At 41.7% G+C, this 19,974-nt stretch overlaps 1 protein-coding gene across 4 annotated transcripts in view; it reads left to right on the plus strand.

Annotated features, from left to right (window-relative positions):
* The window catches only part of MYPN (myopalladin), a 285,718-nt gene that overhangs the window by 232,818 nt on the left and 32,926 nt on the right, over positions 1 to 19,974 (plus strand). For all 4 annotated transcript variants that reach the window (XM_077258986.1, XM_077258987.1, XM_077258989.1 and 1 more), the window contains 7 exons: positions 442 to 583; positions 2,879 to 2,902; positions 4,846 to 4,962; positions 6,332 to 6,686; positions 10,013 to 10,522; positions 12,485 to 12,623; positions 15,571 to 15,792. In XM_077258986.1, the coding sequence (XP_077115101.1) occupies positions 442 to 583; positions 2,879 to 2,902; positions 4,846 to 4,962; positions 6,332 to 6,686; positions 10,013 to 10,522; positions 12,485 to 12,623; positions 15,571 to 15,792 (1,509 nt within the window). The remainder of the gene's footprint in view (positions 1 to 441; positions 584 to 2,878; positions 2,903 to 4,845; positions 4,963 to 6,331; positions 6,687 to 10,012; positions 10,523 to 12,484; positions 12,624 to 15,570; positions 15,793 to 19,974) is intronic.

Here is a 19,974-nt window from a genome sequence, read left to right on the forward strand (position 1 = left end):
ATTATCAACTTATAATTATAATTATTAATGAATTATTTCAAAAGTGAACGTCTACAGAATACAAAGCTTTAAAGGGAATCTGTAACCAAGTTTTTACTTGTAATCTGAGATCTACACAATGTAGCAGCAGAGAACCTGTTTACAGTGATCTCATTTACTAGGCTGTGTTTTGCTGGTTCAATATAATCAGTGTTTTATCAGCAGAAGATTATCACTAGAGGACAATGTGCCTCATGTATACTAATTCATCCCTTCCTCTCAGATTACATAACAAAAACCTGGGGACAGATTCTCTTTTAACGCAATATCATTAACATTTTTAAAACATGGCCTATCTACTGGTAGTAATAAACTGATTTTTTTTACTGGTGTTATATTGATGACATTATGGAATTTTGTTTTAGAATGATCCTATCTGTTGTATCCTTTAATTTTTTCTAGACATTGCAAGACATTACGTCTTCTGAGGGTCAGTTGGTTGTATTTGAAAGCCGAGTCAAGGGATCTCCTTCACCAAAGGTAGAATGGTACAGAGAAGGAACATTGATTGAAGATTCACCAGATTTTCGGATTTTACAGAAAAGTAATTTAATTCCTATATTTGATTTTATTCAATACAGCATCCACACATCGCACATATAGCTGTCCACGTGCTCACCATCATATGAATCCTAGATTGTAGAATATTAGAGGCCCGCTTGAGAATGCTGGTAAAATGAGGGAAAACCAATTTGGCATACCCCCTGCTTCCTTGTACAAGTTTTTGTTAGCAAAATCTAAAATCCAAAGCAATTTTTTTTACTATTCAAAAATTAGGTACTATCCTTCTTATTGAGATGTCCGGTTGTTGAAATTTGGAGAGGTGATCCGCCTGTACCAGAGCCTTTCTCTGCAGCCATTATGCCACTTATCCCTACCACTACGCGGCACTGAATCCTGACACCGCTTGGCCTGATTCCTTACTATGAGAGACCACCAACTGCCCTGATCAGCAGCACCCTCTGTGATCGCTGCAGCTGGTACTAGTGGTTTAGAGCTATAATCTGAGCCAATCTCAGCGCTGCTGGAGTTTTAGGTCCTGACTGGTGGGGATAAACTCCCTGTGCCTGAGTAGTAGGAATAAGCAGAAGTATGCCTGAGAACTTAACCAATTGATTTACGAAAAAAATTAAAATTATGGTCCCTGTTTAACAAAAGTTAATTCAGAATCAGTTTTTACTCCTTCCTGATCTATGAAGAATTGATACGTCATATGTCAGTTCCTATTCTTTGATGCAGACTCAGAAGCTAAGCCTTCATCTTTGCCAGCAGTTGTTAACCTGATAAATGCTGCTGCCAATCTGTGACAGCGGCATTTACAGCTCGTGGCTTGGAGGCTCCACTGCTCTGACCGGCCATCGCAAGGTGCTGATGGGTTGCCATCACAGCTGGGGGTCTCCTGAAAACCACCTGTCATGACAATTATCCAATGAACGACAGCCCGAGGGACTGTGATTTTTTGCTATACACAGCAGTACTCTGGTATTGCTGTGTAAAGTACAAGCGATCAGACGATTGCAGGTTCAAGTCCTGTAAGGGGACTACAAAATAGTGCAAAAATAAAAAAAAAATGAAAAAAATTAGATAAATATAAGGTCGACTCATCCACTTTTTCCCACATTAAAGGAATTTATTTTTGTAAATAAAACGCAAATGTGGTATCAATACATCAGTAAAAATCAGTTCTGTAAAAATATTAAATGAATTAACCCGATCGGTAAATGCTTTAATAAGAAAAAAATTAAATGCTAGAATTAGTTTTTTTTGGCTGCTGCAACCTAAAAATAATGCGATAAGAGGAGTTCAAAGCATCATATATATCCCAAAATGAAATAGCCGCCTCAACCAAAAATTGAATATGTTAGGGATCGTGGAAAATGGTGACATAAGTATGTTTTTTTTTCTATGAATTTTGGACATTTTTTCATCACTTAAATAAAAAAAAATACTATGCCTGAGGGTATGTGCACACGTTGCGGATTCTGCTGCGGATTTTTCCGCAGCGGATTTGGAAAATCCGCAGTGCAAAACTACTGCGGTTTTCACTGCGGATTTTCTCGCGGTTTCTTCTGCGGATTCCTCCGCGGTTTTTCAACTGCACTTTCCTATTGGTGCAGGTTGAAAACCGCTGTGGAATCCGCACAAAGAATTGACATGCTGCGGAAAATAATCCGCTGCGTTTCCGCGTGGATTTTTCCGCAGCATGTGCACAGCGTTTGTTTTTTCCCATAGGTTTACATGGTACTGTAAACTTTGGGAAAACTGCTGCGGATCCGCAGCGTCAAATCCGCTGCGGATCCGCAGCAAAATCCGCAGCGTGTGCACATGGCCTTAGTCTGCAATAATCATACTGACACAATCAAAATTTTGCCGCACTTGGATTTTTTTTTCCCACTTTCCAGTACAACACACGATAAAATGGATATCATTCAAAAGTACAGCCCATACTACAGAACACAAACTCTCATACAGCTATGTCGATGGTTAAAATGCAAAAGTTACAGCTCTTGGAAGGAGGAGTGGAAAAAAACAAAAGCACAAACATTGAAAACTGCCTTGTTAGGGAAGGGGTTATATATCTATCACATGCAAGATAGAAGTTGGTTCGAGGACACCCATATTTACATTTGGATAACATTACCAAATTTCATCTATATTTATCACAGCTACTGAATATCAATAGTCAGAACATACAAAAATATTCATATTTTATATACTGTAATCATAAATTGGCAGTTGAGTCACAGTTAGACGGGTTACGGACATTAGCATTACTGTTATGAAACAAAGGTGAAAAATCACAAGATTGAACTAAATTTTTAATGTAATTTTCTTCTAGAACCTCGATCTATGGCTGAACCTGGTAAGTGTAAAACTATGAGCATGAAGCAAGAAAGCACCTTATTCAGTTATGGTTTATGGAGAAAATGTATTTAATGTCTATTGTGACCTCCCAGTTCTCCCTGACATATGAGATAGGGGAAGAGAAGGATTAGGCATTTTCAATCTAAATGCCCTTATCCACTTATTCTCTTTTGGAGATAAGACACTGCCAGATTAGCATAGGCATCAAGTCTGGAGAAAATACTGAGCCTCAGGTACTTCTGATTGGGGAAGTCCAGATGAAATACAAAGTGGATCCTGTGAGATCTATATTTAATGGGTGGATTATTGTGAACTAGAGGGCATTCATTTCCTTTTGGAGGAATGGTGATTCTGGCATTTAAATAGGAAAGTGTTCTCTACAGTTAGAGTGTACTAGTAGTCAGACTGTAAAATACCCAACCACAAGAGATGGCAATGGCAAATATTATATCAGCATTTAAAGAGAACCTGTCACCAAGATTTCCCAACATAAACTAAAGCCACCACCTTTTATGCCTCTTTTACAACAGTCTAGCAGCCTGTATATAAATCCCAACTCCTTCTGCATATCCCCAAAAATACCTTTTATAATCCTCCCATATGGCGAGCTATGGTTCAATGGGCATTGCTGCTGTTGTGCGGCGCCTCCTGCTGATGGCAAAGCAAAGTCCTGTAATGCGCATGCGCTGGTCATATGTGCTCTTGGCCACTCCCGCCACATGCCCATTACAGGACGTTGTACTGCCCTCAGCAGGGCAGTGTGAAGTGCGCCTGCGCAGGACTGAGATTGGGCACTATGTTAATGACATGGGACGCATCAGTCACATGAAGCAGAGCAAAACAGTGATTGGGGTAGAGGAGGCGCTGAAGCAAGACCAGCGAAGTCCATCAGACCAGCTATGTCCATCGGACCAGACCACTCCTAACTAGAGATGGCCTTAGTTTATATTAGGAAAACCTGGTGACCGGTTCACTTTAAAAAGGGCTGGATGCTTTCCTAATGACAAATACCACTGTGGGTTATAAATAATCTAGCAATTAGTGATGACCGAGTGTACTCGTTGCTCGGGTGGTCTCCGAGTATTTGTTAGTGCTTGGAGATTTAGTTTTTGTCTCCTCAGCTGAATGATTTACGGCTGCTGGACAGCCTGAATACATGTGGGAATTCCCTAACAAACAGACATTCCTCACATAAACTCAGGCTGGCTAGCAGCTGTAAATCAAGCAGCTGCTGCAAAGAAAACGAAATCTCCGAGCACTATCAAATACCCGGAAATCACCTGAGCAACGAGCATACTCGCTCATCACTACTAGCAATAGATAATGTAGAATTGGTCAGTAAAGGATGAACTTGATGTACCTGTGTCTTTTTCATCCTATGTAACTATGCAACTATTGTTAAAATGTTTTTAAAAAGTATACAATTCACCAAAAAAGCATAAAATTAGAGGTATAAAGAGGTGTATTTGGGGCTGGAAGAAATAGCTGTTGACAAATAAGCCTTCAGCCGAATGCTATCTAACGTGTACCTATAGGACTAAAAAAAATTACAAAATATGATATATTTGTGCTAGAACCAAAAACATAGCTATTGTGATTGCTGCCACAGTATTAATTAATTGCACTCCTTTAGAGAACCTTTTTGGTTATCCCTTGTTGTTAGATATCGGTGTAATAGAAAGTGATATTGTATTTGCAGCCCAATATATTAGCCAAAGGGTAAAGCTGCTGCTGAGAGTGGCTTTCCCTCTGGACAGACCATTGATATAGCAGTGATTACTTTAACATCACATTTGAAGCATAAGTTTGGTGTAAGATGAAAAAAGCTCCAGGGGTGTAAGCCAAATTTATCGATAGGGCATCATCCACCGAACAGACTATGTGCTACATATACTGTTTAAAAAAAAAAATACATTTATATATTTTTGTTTTATTCCACAGAAGAGATATGCACATTAGTTATTGCAGAAGTCTTTTCTGAAGATTCTGGCATGTTTACATGTACAGCAAGCAACAAGTATGGCACCACGTCTAGCATTGCCTATTTGACTGTGAAAGGTAAGGAACAGTAAGGTTAGATGTGTTCAGTACGGTCAGATCATTGGACCAAAAATGTAATTAAATGCAGCCATAATGGTGACAATGATAACAAACTGGAAAAAATATACTGGGAGATTTATTTCCAGTTTGCAATATCTTCTTCTCATCACTTTTTCCATTTTAAACTGCTCTTGCCTCCTTTTAAAAAAGTAGATTGGGGCTTAGGGCTAGGAGTTGGGGTCACCCACTGCCTAATAGATTTAATATATGTTAACGCAGCACCTGCTGTAACTTATGATGCATATCTATGGGCAAAACATTGGTCTAAAGAAATTCCTCCCAAAGTCTATGCATACCTCCTGCATACTGAATGTCCTCTTAAATACGAATTCAGTATTAAAAAATGTTAAGCCTTATTGTAATTCTAAACACAAATTTGTTAAAAGAAATAACAGTGTGATCCCATTCAAGGGTATTTTTTTATTTTATTATTGACTGTCTATTTTTAGGGTAGGCCATCAAAACCAAATTTGTGGAGGGTCCAATTCCTAGCCCCCCCCCCCCCCCACAATCTACTGATTAAATGGGCTGCAGCACTCCGCACTTCCTTTTATTATTTGCAGCTCAGTTTCGTTCCGAAACATGATTAACCTCAAGATATGGGGTTAATCTGCAGGTTAAGATATGGTGTTAATCTGCAGGTTAATAGTGTTCCAAAGCTGCCCAGCCGCAGTGCTGAAAGCCCAGCTACCGGTAGGAAATGAACTTTATCCCCCCCAGTAGCCTCTGGTTTTCAGTAATAGAGGTGCCACTGATTCAGCTTTAGTCACCTAGCTCAGCCTTAGTCGCTCCCCAGCATTGACTGACAGCCAGCTCTGCCCTAATGCACTAGTGAATTGGCTGTCAGTCAGTGCCGGGGCTTGGTTACAGCTGCTACTCACTATGTATTGAGCAGTGAAGCCAAGCTGGCTGAGCCTCTATGACTGAAAGCCCAAGATTGCCGGTATAAATACAGTTAATTTCCTCCCAGTAGCCGGGCTTTCATTGCAGCGGCCAAGCAGCTTTAGAACACTGTTGACCTGCAGATTAACCTCATATCTGCAGGTTAATAGCCTTTTAAATAGGACTGTGCTTCAAAGAGCTGCAGTATCATATACATCCACCACAAAATGCAGGCTGAACTATCAGCCCCAGCTAAGAATAGGTCATCAGTTTCAAAGTCCCAGAAAAGACTTTTATTGCATCTGTTATAAAAATATGATCCAACTGTAAAAGGAAATGGCTGAAAGACAGACCTACAAATAATTATTATTTCAATATGTCCCCACTCAAAATAAACTTTGTTACTTTTGTGAAAAAATAATCTTTTATTGTTTTGTTCTTCCAGGTTCAGATGAAAATCCTAAACCTCCCCTATCCATAAGCACAATCAATATAGATGCCTTTAAAAGGGAACCTTTGCCCTCTACACCACCACCAGCATTAGTGGAAGCACCTCCAAAACCTAAATTAGAGGGGGTACTAGTAAACCACAATGAGCCAAGGCCAAGCTCAAAAATTGGTCTGAGAGTTCACTTCAACTTGCCTGATGATGACAAAGGAAGCGAAGCGTCCTCTGAAGAAGGTATTCTGGTGGGAAGAAGCTATTTCTCAAATAACCAGGACATGTTAAATGGTCAATCATACTCAGCATTATCTGGATCTATGAAAGAGCCTCCACCAGTATCTGCAAAGCCAAAGCTGTAAGTGGGTTCTCTTATGTATTTTCTACTATGTACAGTATGTATGATCAGTTTTAAACAGTTTTATAGGAACATTAGGCATAGGAAACACAAGCAAACAAATTTAAAAAATCAAAACAAAAAAGCTCATTCAGTCATCTGTTTTTTCACATGTGTTCTGTCCATTGATGTTTTCAACTGATAGAGCACAAACCCACTATAATCTATGTTAATAGTCACATGTCCATTTTTTTTACTTATTTAGACGTGAGAGTCCTCAGTGGTTGTCTTTTTACATCAATTAAGGAAATTGCTCTTCAGAGCTTCTGGGGTGATCACAACATAGAACCAGACCCATTCAGAGGAACATAAAACTTTAAGACTTCCTTGTCTATGAACTGTTCCAATATCTATGTCTATCCCTCTCACATAATGATAATTCTGCTTCACGTTACTTGTCTTATCTATTGCCTTCTCTCTCTCTGTGCTGTGTTGTATATAAATATGTGATTCTTCAGAACTTCCTTTAGTCTTTGCCTGATGAAGAGACCTGTGTAGTCTTGAAAGCTTGCCATTTGTTACCATCTTTTCAGTTAGCCATTAAAAGGTATCAACCACTGAGGACTCTCACATCTAAATAATTTTCTATCTACTGGTTAACACGGTACAAAGATATATATCTTTCCTGTATCTTTTTTTGAGAATCTTTTGTCCACAAAACAAAATCATGGAAACATGTCCATTTTTGATCCAAGTCACGGGTCAAAATCACCCATACAAGTCTTTTGGTCTGTGAAAATCACGGACAGAGCATATATACCATCCTTGTGCAATCTTGTCTGCTTTTAACATTGCAAAGGGTGGAGAAAAGCTTTGGAATTTTTTTTTACGTATGAGAAAATTACTGACAAATCACAAATGGTAAAAACTGACACTGATCAAATGATGATAAAAATTGGATGCGAAACACTGATGAAAATCAGTCCATTTTTCACTTTCGGTATATGAAAAAATTAAGTCTTAAAAGGAATCTGTCAGTAGGATCAACCCTTCTAAGCCATCTATATGGGCATGTAGGCCAAAGGAAGTTGTATAAAATGATACCTTGATTTCTACGATCTGATGTCTTATTTTAGAGAAATCCACATTTTGCTAATATGTAAATGAACTGTTAGGTTCTATGGGCTGTACATAGATCTCCCTGAGAATCTGCCTCCAGAGCTCATTTTAAATTAAAGGGAACCTATCACCCCGTTTTTTAAAGATTAGATAAAAATAGTGTGAAATAGGGGCAGAGCTGGGCTTTACATTAGTGCCTTTTTGTTGCCTTTATTCCCCCGTTAGGCTGCCGAAATACCTGTGTGAAGTGGCCGTTTTCTCCTGTCACTCAAGTTGGTCAGGTCGGATGGGCGTGGTTACAGCGCTGTTTCTCCACCAGAAACCTGCTCATCATTACGTTGGTGGCGTAGTGGTGTGCGCATGTCCAAAGCGAAGATCCACTGCCCAGGAGATTCAAAACAGTGCGGGCTTCGCTATTCGCCGTTTACCGGTGGGCGCGGCCATCTTTCCTGTGGCCGCGCGTGCGCAGATGGAGCGCTCTGCTGCCCGGGCTTCAGGAAAATGGCCGCGGGATTCCGCGCGTGCGCAGATGGAGATCGCGGCGGCCATTTTCCTGAAGCCCGGGCAGCAGAGCGCTCCATCTGCGCACGCGCGGCCACAGGAAAGATGGCCGCGCCCACCGGTAAACGGCGAATAGCGAAGCCCGCGCTGTTTTGAATCTCCTGGGCAGTGGATCTTCGCTTTGGACATGCGCAGACCACTACGCCACCAACGTAATGATGAGCAGGTTTCTGGGGGAGAAACAGCGCTGTAACCACGCCCATCCGACCTGACCAACTTGAGTGACAGGACAAAACGGCCACTTCACACAGGTATTTCGGCAGCCTAACGGGGGAATAAAGGCAACAAAAAGGCACTAATGTAAAGCCCAGCTCTGCTCCTATTTCACACTATTTTTGTCTAATCTTTAAAAAACGGGGTGATAGGTTCCCTTTAAAGTGGGCATTACCAGTGTGATGTGTAATGACTGACAGTCTGCTCTCCTGTCCTACATGACTCACACTGGTAACGACCCCTTTTATTTAAATTAATTCTGGAGCTAGATTTTCAGGGAGATCTATGTCCGGCCAATAGATCCTAACAGCTTATTTACATATTAAGCAAAACATTAATTTTTGTGGAATGAGAAATCTGATCGCAGGTATCAAGGTATCATTTTTCATAACTTTCTATGGCCTGCATGCTCATATAGATGGCTAAGGCTACTTTCACACTAGTGTTAACTGCAATACGTCGCAAATGCGTCGTTTTGCCGAAAATACGCATCCAGCAAAAGTTCTTGCTGGATACGTTTTTTCGTCATAGACTAACATTAGCGACGCATTTGCGACGCATTGCCAAACGTCGCGTCCGTTTTGCGACGCTTGGGCGTGTGGTAGCGGACCGTCGTGAGAAAAAAACGTTACATGTAACGTTTTTTGCTCACGACGGTCCGCTTTTTCCGACCGCGCATGCGCGGCCGGAACTCCGCCCCCACCTCCCCACACTTCCCCGCACCTCACAATGGGGCAGTGGATGCGTTGGAAAAATACATCCGCTGCCCCCGTCGTGCGGCGGAGACCACGCTAGCGTCGGGAACGTCGGCCCGACGCACAGCGACGGGTCTTTCCCGACGCTAGTGTGAAAGTAGCCTTAGGAGGGTTGATCCTACTGACAGATGTCCTTCAATATTCTCCTCGACTGCGATTCTAATTGCTATTACGAGCGCACATTTGCATCAATAAATACGTCACTAATGGGCTCCTATTCTAGAAAGAAATCATAAACTAGAAAGAATGCATATTTTAAGAATTCGGTGGAATACAAATGTTGTAAAAAAAAAAAAAAAAAAAAAAAGGTGCAACACATACTGACATATTTTATGCCAAAAGGACGCTCATTTATCATGCGCTTGTTTAATAGGTACTTATGTATATGTTTGGCATATAATCTAGGGCCATACCTGGCACATACACTGAACATAGGGTCAGAACTAGATGTGAGCAGTCCCTTATATACTTTATCTGACCTGATAGTAAAACTGGTGAAGAGACAACTCTTCTCAGCAGGTTTCTTGCACAGGCAGTGGTTGTCACTTCCATTTTCTTTATGCTTGGTAGAACGAAAAGTCATATTATGTTTAACATGTTCTGCTTCTTGATTAGATGTGTAATAATAATCACAGTATATGTATATGATGATGAGTTTGTAACACTCTTTAATGATTTGCGTATGTATTTTGTATGCAGAGATGCCATGAAACTACAACAGCTTCATAATCAAGTGATGAATGAACAGCAAGTTCAACCATCAACCCCTAATGCCATGGCAAGAGATGTCCAGTCCAACCCAGGAAATCAGAATTCATCTCCTGCTTCCCCGCCTTACACATTTTCTCGCCCACAACAGCTTCTGACAAGTTCTGATTCACTAAATACATACCCATTTTCAGCATTTAACACTGTTTCTCCGACAAGGCCATGGGCAGTAGGTACACAAAATACTTCCAATACTTCTGCGGTTTCATCTCCTTCAGCCTCTACTATACACCCCCAATACAATGTCAATGAATCCATGTTACCTTCAGCACCTTCGATACCGCCCAGCTGGAACCAATTCCAAGCACAAACTGTAACGCCCTCCCCTGTTTCTCCGCCTCGGATTCAGAATCCTGTTGCATTTCTGAGTTCTGTTCTTCCTTCACTACCATCAACCCCTACAGTAACAAATTCAATGGGTCTACCAAAGAGTGCCTCCTCGTAAGTATCTACATTTCTCTGTAAAGAATTCCAAACTTGAATTTAACCTGTCAAAAAGTGTGTCATTAACCTGTGGTGTGTTCAATGTGACATGTCAATGCTGAAGTTACTAGGCCAAAGCCTGAGGCTGCCAATTCTATAGGCTCCCATGGCAACATTTCCAGCTTGCCTTATGTCCTTTTTCAGCCTCCTCAGAGATATCTAAATCTGCACACTTGTAGGCCCATTATTCCCCAAAATACAGGTAAAACATATGCATTAAAAAACTTACTTCCTTATATTTGTTATGCGCTTTTGGACCTCCTAAAAGAAATTCCCTCACTAAAGCCTGCCCTTTATGAGCCATATGAATGAGTCACTAAATATTAGTGGCTCATACTCTGGTGGACCATTCTCATTCATACGCTTCTCATCATTGAAATTGCAGCAGCAAGAAGAAAAAGTCATGGAATTATGGAAATCACAGGATGAATAGATATGATAATGTTATAGAAATTATGAAAAAAAATTAAAAAAAAGTGAAAAGAAAATTTAAAAAAATTATCGATTTATTCAGTATTGAGTATAAGCATCACATGCAGAAATGCCCACACTTGCATGCTTTGACTGCTATCAATTACGTTATTAATGGTTGTCTGAGGAATGTTCTGCCACACTGAATGCACTTGGGCAAATCATCAAGATCCACTGCTGGCAGCTCCCTTTGCAACTGTCGACCAATGACATCCGAGATGTGCTCCAAGATTGCCACCTTGACTTTTTATGTTTTGTGGACAGCTTATCAAAAAATCACGGACAGACAATAGTTTTTATGGACATAGTGGAAAACCATAATAAATCATTATAATTTTAAGTGATCCATGTCTACAGCCCATAATTCTGATTGAAGACATCATCTGAATTCACTTTAAACGCTAAAACAATGATAATTACAGTATAATTCAGCTTAAAAAAAATAATGTGCGCCTTAAATTTCTTTTAAAGGACAGGGCAAAAAGTGTCCTGTTTTTACAGACTGTCCTGGAATGTCTGGACGATTGGCCGCCCAGATGTCCTAATTGTGAGAGAAGTTTGAAGATGCTGCAGGCAATGGTGCCATACATTATTTCTGTATTTGAAAAGTGAAGCTATAAATCTTGGTTGCAGAATGGAAAGTAAATTAGTCAGGACTAATTTGTCGGGGCGTTGATCCCCCCAGACTACAGTAGTCTTTCCTCAGATCATGCATTTACTCCCAGTGCACGTGATTCACAGTCATCACACAGGCGATACCACCATCATGGCACTGCAACTCTCGTCCCTGGGTGCAATGTTCTTTTTTCCTGATTCTACACAATCTACACTCTTCTGCTTCATTGGTGCACTGTGGTTCACCATAAAGACATTTGAGTTGAGTTACTGCTACTTTGCATCCAGCCTTAGAGACATAGGATAAATGACAATAATGCCTCCTCAGCATGCAGACTGTGCATAATCCCGGCTTCATTACACATGACGAGGAAGGTAGAGCGTTGCTGTCATGCGTTGGACCAGTCTGGGGCAATCACCTGTCCCTACCAGGCTAATCCTGGCTAATTTACCTATCACAAGCTAAATTTGAAAACCTGATATTTATAACATTTATAGGACTTTTTTATATTCTATAAATAGTAGTATATCATGGTTTGGTGATGGTTTAGGAGGAACTAGGGTGCTATTAGGTTCTCTTCAAGCCTTTACTTTATACATTCCTTTTTTCTTCTGGTTTTGGTCTGTGTGAACCTGGCCCATAGCTCCTTCATGCGGATGAAGTCTAAATCAGGTCTTTCTGTATTACAACAGGTAACTGAATTACCAACAATGAGTAAAGTACAGCCTGTTATATAATTGTCAGCATGTTATCTAATCTGATTCCACAGCCCTGTTTATACCCTCAGGTTTCACAGATACCACATATTGTAATGTACATTATTTTTCTTCCAGACCATTTGCTGGCTCCCCAAAGAAAAATTCAGTGCGATTCAGCACACAGGATGCAATACAAGAAAGCAAGAATCAAGTTGTACGGGAATTAGAAAAGAAGCTGTCATTGAGAGAGGATATACCTGTACCAAAGCAGCAGGTTTGTATCATATTGATATATAACATTTACCTGGTGATTCAAAAATGATGGCGCTAAATTGTATCCTCAGCATTTATAATAATGAGAGAACATAATGGAAATGTATTAACTTGAAAACAGGAAAGATATATATCTTGGTACCGTGTTAGGCTACTTTCACACTTGCGTCGGACGACGCACGACGAATTGCGTCGTTGCGACGTACCGACGCTAGCAGTGAATGCGCCGCACAACGGGGGCAGCGGATGCTGTTTTTCAACGCATCCGCTGCCCCATTGTGAGGTGCGGGGAGGAGGGGGCAGAGTTCCGCTGCGCATGCGTGGTCGGAAAAGACGGGAACGACGCACCAAAAAACGTTACAAGCAATGTTTTTTGGTGGCGACGGTCCGACGCAACACGACGCAACCGTCGCACGACGGTTGCGACGTGTGGCAATGCGTCGCACTGCATCGCTAATGCAAGTCAATGGAGAAAAAACGCATCCTGCAAGCACTTTTGCAGGATGCGTTTTTTTCTACAAAACGACGCATAGCGACGTGCAGTGCATGACGCTAGTGTGAAAGTAGCCTTAGCCAGTAGATAGAAAAATATTTAGAATTGAGAGTCCTCAGTGGTTGATACCTTTTAATAGCTAACTGAAAAGGTGGTAACAAATTGTAAGCTTTCGAGACTACACAGGTCTCTTCATCAGGCAAAGACTAAAAGAAATTCTGAAGAATCACATCAGAATTTCTTTTAGTCTTTGCCTGATGAAGAGACCTGTGTAGTCTCGAAAGCTTACAATTTGTTACCACCTTTTCAGTTAGCCATTAAAAGGTATCAACCACTGAGGACTCTCAATTCTAAATATTTTTTTCATTTGAAAAGACACACTAACTATCCAAGTTTTATCTGTACCCTACAAATGTACAAAGTGATTTCCATTAGTGACATGGCAGATGTCTCGGCAGTAGCCAAGTTCTGTCCGAGCGTGTTTCAGCATGTCCTCGTATTTGGACTCTACTGTTTCAGTGATGCATTGTCTCAGGTGCTTCAGATAGTTTTGCTGGGGGAAAGAGATACACTGGTCCTTGATGAGGCCGCAAGGTGTTGGATCTGGCGTTCTTAGAAGCCTGTGACAAGTGTGTCACGCCAACCTGGAGTTCTGGGGTAGAAGATCACTGTGTATTGTGAATCACAGATCTTCCATTTTGCCTCTGTGTTTGGATCCCATATTAAATGAATTTGGTTTCCTTTGGCGTTGAAGAGGTTGACGACGCTTTCTATGCCGGTCAGAAACTTGCAGCTCCATTTTAGCTGCTTCTAATCTGGTCCTCCTTAACTGTTCCTATAAAACCTGGCCAGACCCTCTCTGTCTTGCAAGTGAAAGCTCTGCTTCCTTGCTCTTAGGAGACACTGTGCTGAATAGGAGTTCATTGTTGTTATTAGAGATTTGTCTTCCTGTGCTGTGTGCTTAAAGGTACCTTCACACTGAACAACTTAACAACGATAACGATAGCGATCCGTGACGTTGCAGCATCCTGGATAGCGATATCGTTGTGTTTGACACGCAGCAGCGATCTGGATCCCGCTGTGACATCGTTGGTCGGAGCTAGAAGGCCAGCACCTTATTTCGTCGCTGGATCACCCGCTGACATCGCTGAATCGGTGTGTGTGACGCGGATTCAGCGATGTCTTCACTGGTAACCAGGGTAAACATCGGGTTACTAAGCGCAGGGCCGCGCTTAGTAACCCGATATTTACCCTGGTTACCATTGTAAATGTAAAAAAAAACAAACACTACATACTTACATTCCGGTGTCTGTCAGGTCCCCCGGCGTCCGCTTCCCTGCACTGTGTCAGCGCCGGTCGGCCATAAAGCAGAGCACAGCGGTGACGTCACCGCTCTGCTTTAGGGCCAGCGCTTACACAGTGCAGGGAAGCGGACGCCGGGGGACCCGACAGACACCGGAATGTAAGTATGTAGTGTTTGTTTTTTACATTTGCACTGGTAACCAGGGTAAACATCGGGTTACTAAGTGCGGCCCTGCGCTTAGTAACCCGATGTTTACCCTGGTTACCCGGGGACTTCGGCATCATTGGTCGCTGGAGAGCTGTCTGTGTGACAGCTCTCCAGCGACCACACAACGACGAAACAGCGACGCTGCAGCAATCGGCATCGTTGTCTATATCGCTGCAGCGTCGCTTAATGTGACGGTACCTTAAGCTATGTGATTTGGACAGAAGTTGTTGTGGAGGTGTTCGATTGTACGTGTGTGTTTACCTCCTGGTCCATGTTTCACATTTAGTTTATTCCTCCCTGTCCCTATCCTCCTATCCCATTGTTGATTGGTGCTATTGTAATATAGAGGGTTTCTTTTATCCCTGTTTTGTCTTGTGTGTCTTGTTCACATTACATTTTAGTCCCAGGCTCCATGGGGTGGCGAAGGGTACAGACCAGGGATTAACAGGAGCATAGTGAGGTCGGAGACTCGGACCTCTTTACCATCAAGAGTACCCCTGGGACAGGGATAGTTAGGATCCCAGATCCAGGGACAGTTTGAGGCACCCCTCCCCTACCTAAGACTGTCACAGCGTAACAAGGCCAGCGCAACATTGGTGAATCGACCTGAGACAAGACATCTCTGTAGCATGATATGCTGGCACAGGTTTGGACAGAGCTGGGCTACCACCAAGACATTTTACATTTCAGCAATTAAAATCACTTAAAATGTTTAGTGTATAGATAAAACTTGGATAGATAGTGTGTATTTTTATGTTAAATTTATATTATGCTCTCTCGGTTATGAATACCGAGGCTATAATTTTGCACTATTCTTCTTGAATCACCCTATACAACATTAATATTCAGCTTTAGAAAGGTAATGATGTATGAATCAAATGTATTATTAATTACAGTTTTTATCTGTATTCTCATGATTGTGGATTAATGTTATTATACTTGCAGGAATACAAGATATCCAGTTTTGAGCAAAGGTTGATGAATGAGATAGAGTTTCGCTTGGAGCGTACACCTGTTGATGAATCCGATGATGAAGTCCAACATGACGAGATCCCCACAGGAAGGTGCATTGCGCCAATATTTGATCGCAGACTCAAACATTTCCGCATCGTAGAAGGAACATCAGTTACATTTACGTGTAAAGTTGTTGGAATTCCTATACCTAAGGTTTGTCATTTATCAATGATGTCTCTAAAAAGCCACAGTCAGCTATTAGATCACTGGGATTAGAGAATGTTATATGTACACAATATTAACCAGACTAGAACCTTACAGTTATATGAAAAAGTTTGGGCACCCCTATTAATCTTAAGCTTAATGTTTTATAAAAATTGTTTTTTTTGCAACAGCTATTTCAGTTTCATATATCTAATAACTGTTGGACACAGTAATGTTTCTGCCTTGAAATGAGGTTCATTGTACTAACAGAAAATGTGCAATCTGCATTCAAACAAAATTTGACAGGTGCATAAGTATGGGCACCCTTATCATTTTCTTGTTTTAAATACTCCTACCTACTTTTTACTGACTTACTAAAGCACTTTTTTTGGTTTTGTAACCTCGTTGAGCTTTGAACTTCATAGCCAGGTGTATGCAATCATGAGAAAAGCTACTTAAAGTGGCCACTTGCAACTTGTTCTCCTGTTTGAATCTCCTCTGAAGAGTGGCATCATGGGCTCCTCAAAACAACTGTCAAATGATCTGAAAACAAAGATTATTCAACATAGTTGTTCAGGGGAAGGATACAAAAAGCTGTCTAAGAGATTTAACCTGTCAATTTCCAATGTGAGGAACATAGTAAGGAAATGGAAGAACACAGGTACAGTTCTTGTTAAGGCCAGAAGTGGCAGGCCAAGAAAAACATCAGAAAGGCAGAGAAGAAGAATGGTGAGATCAGTCAGGGACAATCCTCAGACCACCTCCAGAGAGCAGCAGTATCAACTTGCTGCAGATGGTGTCACTGTGCATCGGTCAACTATACAACGCACTTTGCACAAGGAGAAGCTGTATGGGAGAGCGATGCAAAAGAAGCCGTTTCTGCAAGCACGCCACAAACAGAGTCGGCTGAGGTATGCAAAAGCACATTTGGAGAAGCCAATTTCTTTTTGGAAGAAGGTCCTGTGGACTGATGAAACCAAGATTGAGTTGTTTGGTCATACAAAAAGGCGTTATGCATGGCGGCAAAAAAACACAGCATTCCAAGAAAAACACTTGCTACCCACAGTAAAATTTGGTGGAGGTTCCATCATGCTTTGGGGCTGTGTGGCCAATGACGGCACCGGGAATCTTGTTAAAGTTGAGGGACGCATGGATTCCTCTCAGTATCAGCAGATTCTTGACAATAGTGTTCATGAATCAGTGACAAAGTTGAAGTTACGCAGTGGATGGATCTTTCAGCAAGACAATAATCCAAAACACCGCTCCAAATCTACTCAGGCATTCATGCAGAGGAACAATTACACTGTTCTGGATTGGCCATCCCAGTCCCCAGACCTGAATATCATTGAACATCTGTGGGATCATTTGAAGAGGGCTGTCCATGCTCGGCGACCATCAAACTTAAAGGGACACTGTCACCTGAATTTGGAGGGAACAATTGTCAGCCATAGGGGCGGGGTTTTCGGGTGTTTGATTAACCCTTTCCTTACCTGCTGGCTGCATTCTGGCTGCAATATTGGATTGAAGTTCATTCTCTGTCCTCCATAGTACACGCCTGCGTAAGGCAAGATTGCCTTGTGCAGGCATGTACTACGGAGGACAGAGAAGGAACTTCAATCCATTATTGCAGCCAGCATGCAGCCAGCGGGTAAGGAAAGGGTGAATCAAACACCCGAAAACCCCGCCCCTATGGCTGAAAATTGTTCCCTCCAAATTCAGGTGACAGTGTCCCTTTAACTGAACTGGAATTGTTTTGTAAAGAGGAATGGTTAAAAATACCTTCATCCAGGATCCAGGTACTCATTAAAAGCTACAGGAAGTGACAAGAGGCTGTTATTTTTGCAAAAGGAGGATCTACTAAATATTAATGTCACTTTTCTGGTAAGGTGCCCATACTTTTGCACCTGTAAAATTTTGTTTGAATGCAGATTGCACATTTTCTGTTAGTACAATAAACCTCATTTCAAGGCAGAAACATTACTGTGTCCAACAGTTATTAGATAAATGAAACTGAAATAGCTGTTGGAAAAAAAACAATTTTTATAAAACATTAAGCTTAAGATTAATAGGGGCGCCCAAACTTTTTCATATAACTGTATATTTAAATCTGATTTAAGAACAGATTCCTAAACTTCACCATACCCCTATATTCAATTTGGACATCAGTTCCTAAATTCCTTTATAAAGTTTACAAAATTCTAACCTTGAAAAAGAATAACCATCCTTAGCTAAAAACAAATGCTTTTGTGCTTTACTTGTAAAAATGTTGATACTATATAGTATAATATATAATGAGTAGTGATGAGTGAGTATGCTAGTTACTCGAGTTTCTCCAAGCATGCTTTGGTGGTCTCCCGAGTATTTCGGAGTGCTCAGAGATTTAGTTTATGTCGACTCAGCTGCATGATTTGGAGCTGCTAGTCAGCTTGAATATGAGTCGCTCTACCAGGGCCTGGAGTACTCAGTACTGGGTTCGGTCTTAAAGGGGATGTCGTCCCCTGAAGAACTGTGGACGAAACGTGTGTCGGGGCGGAGGAATGAAGCTCGGATATCACACACTATCTAAGTCAGTATTATTCACAACTACATATATAAGCTTTAGCAAAATGGCCATATAGAGATCCTTTTTTACATGGGGGATTAACCAATTGGTTGGATATAGTATACTTAACACAAGATACATTGGTGCTAATTGCCCCATATATAGGCTTTGGAATCGGAATCCCTTTTCATGTATATTTTGTTTGGTCTAATTTGCAAGCTCCATTAAAGGGCACCTGTCACCCCGTTTTTTCGGTATGAGATAAAAATACCGTTAAATAGGGCCTGAGCTGAGCATTACAATAGTGTAGTTTGTGTACCCTAATTCCCCACCTATGCTGCCGAAATACGTTACCGAAGTAGTCGTTTTCGCCTGTCAATCAGGCTGGTCAGGTCAGATGGGTGTGGTGTCCTCCCCCAGATCTTGCGTAGTTTTCCGTTGGTGGCGTAGTGGTGTGCGCATGTCCAAGTCCCGAATCCTCTGCCAGGGGTGTAAAAGCAACAGCGATGTCCGTTATTCCATTGGTGGTCGGTGGGCGCGGCCATCTTGCTTTGGCCGCAGAAGCGGCGCTCTGCTGGCCGCGGCTTCAGGAAAATGGCCGCGGGCATCCGCGCGTGCGCAGATGGCTATCGCGGCGGCCATTTTCGTGAAGCTGAGATGCGAATTCTGCTTCACGAAAATGGCCGCCGCGATAGCCATCTGCGCACGCGCGGATGCCCGCGGCCATTTTCCTGAAGCCGCGGCCAGCAGAGCGCCGCTTCTGCGGCCAAAGCAAGATGGCCGCGCCCACCGACCACCAATGGAATAACGGACATCGCTGTTGCTTTTACACCCCTGGCAGAGGATTCGGGACTTGGACATGCGCACACCACTACGCCACCAACGGAAAACTACGCAAGATCTGGGGGAGGACACCACACCCATCTGACCTGACCAGCCTGATTGACAGGCGAAAACAACTACTTCGGTAACGTATTTCAGCAGCATAGGTGGGGAATTAGGGTACACAAACTACACTATTGTAATGCTCAGCTCAGGCCCTATTTAACGGTATTTTTATCTCATACCGAAAAAACGGGGTGACAGGTTTCCTTTAAGTAGCGTTTGAACTGCAATTTGTGATTACTGTAGGTGTGTATGTTGATATTCCTTGCAGTCTGTGTTCCTCACATTGGAGTTAATTTATGTAAATTGTTAGTTTTAATATTGTATTTAATAAAATTGATTAATTTTGAAATATATAAGGATATTGTGCAGTTTGGTCATTCCTTGCTCTATAAAAGTGAATTGTGGCTGGTTTTGGATTGTGTACATGTGGGGAATGCCTGTTTGTTAAGCAACCCCCAGATGTATTCAAGTTATTTAGCAGCCACAAATCATGCAGCTGCTTCAACATAAACTAAATCTCTGAGCACGCTGAAATACTCGGAGACCACCTGAGCATGCTCGGAGAAACTCGAGTAATGAGCATTCTCGCTCATCACTAATAATGAGTAAATAACGCATTGCCTTAAAGGGAACCTGTCCCCCATGCCTCCTACCCAGCAGCATTCATATATGCATGGTTAAATTCCCTCGCTAACCAGCCCTGTATAATGCTATTCAATTAAATCAATGTTTTTAAAAAAGCATTTATAAGATCTGCTTTT

This window comes from Ranitomeya variabilis, chromosome 4 (genome assembly GCF_051348905.1).
Source record: "Ranitomeya variabilis isolate aRanVar5 chromosome 4, aRanVar5.hap1, whole genome shotgun sequence".
NCBI lineage: Eukaryota > Metazoa > Chordata > Amphibia > Anura > Dendrobatidae > Ranitomeya > Ranitomeya variabilis.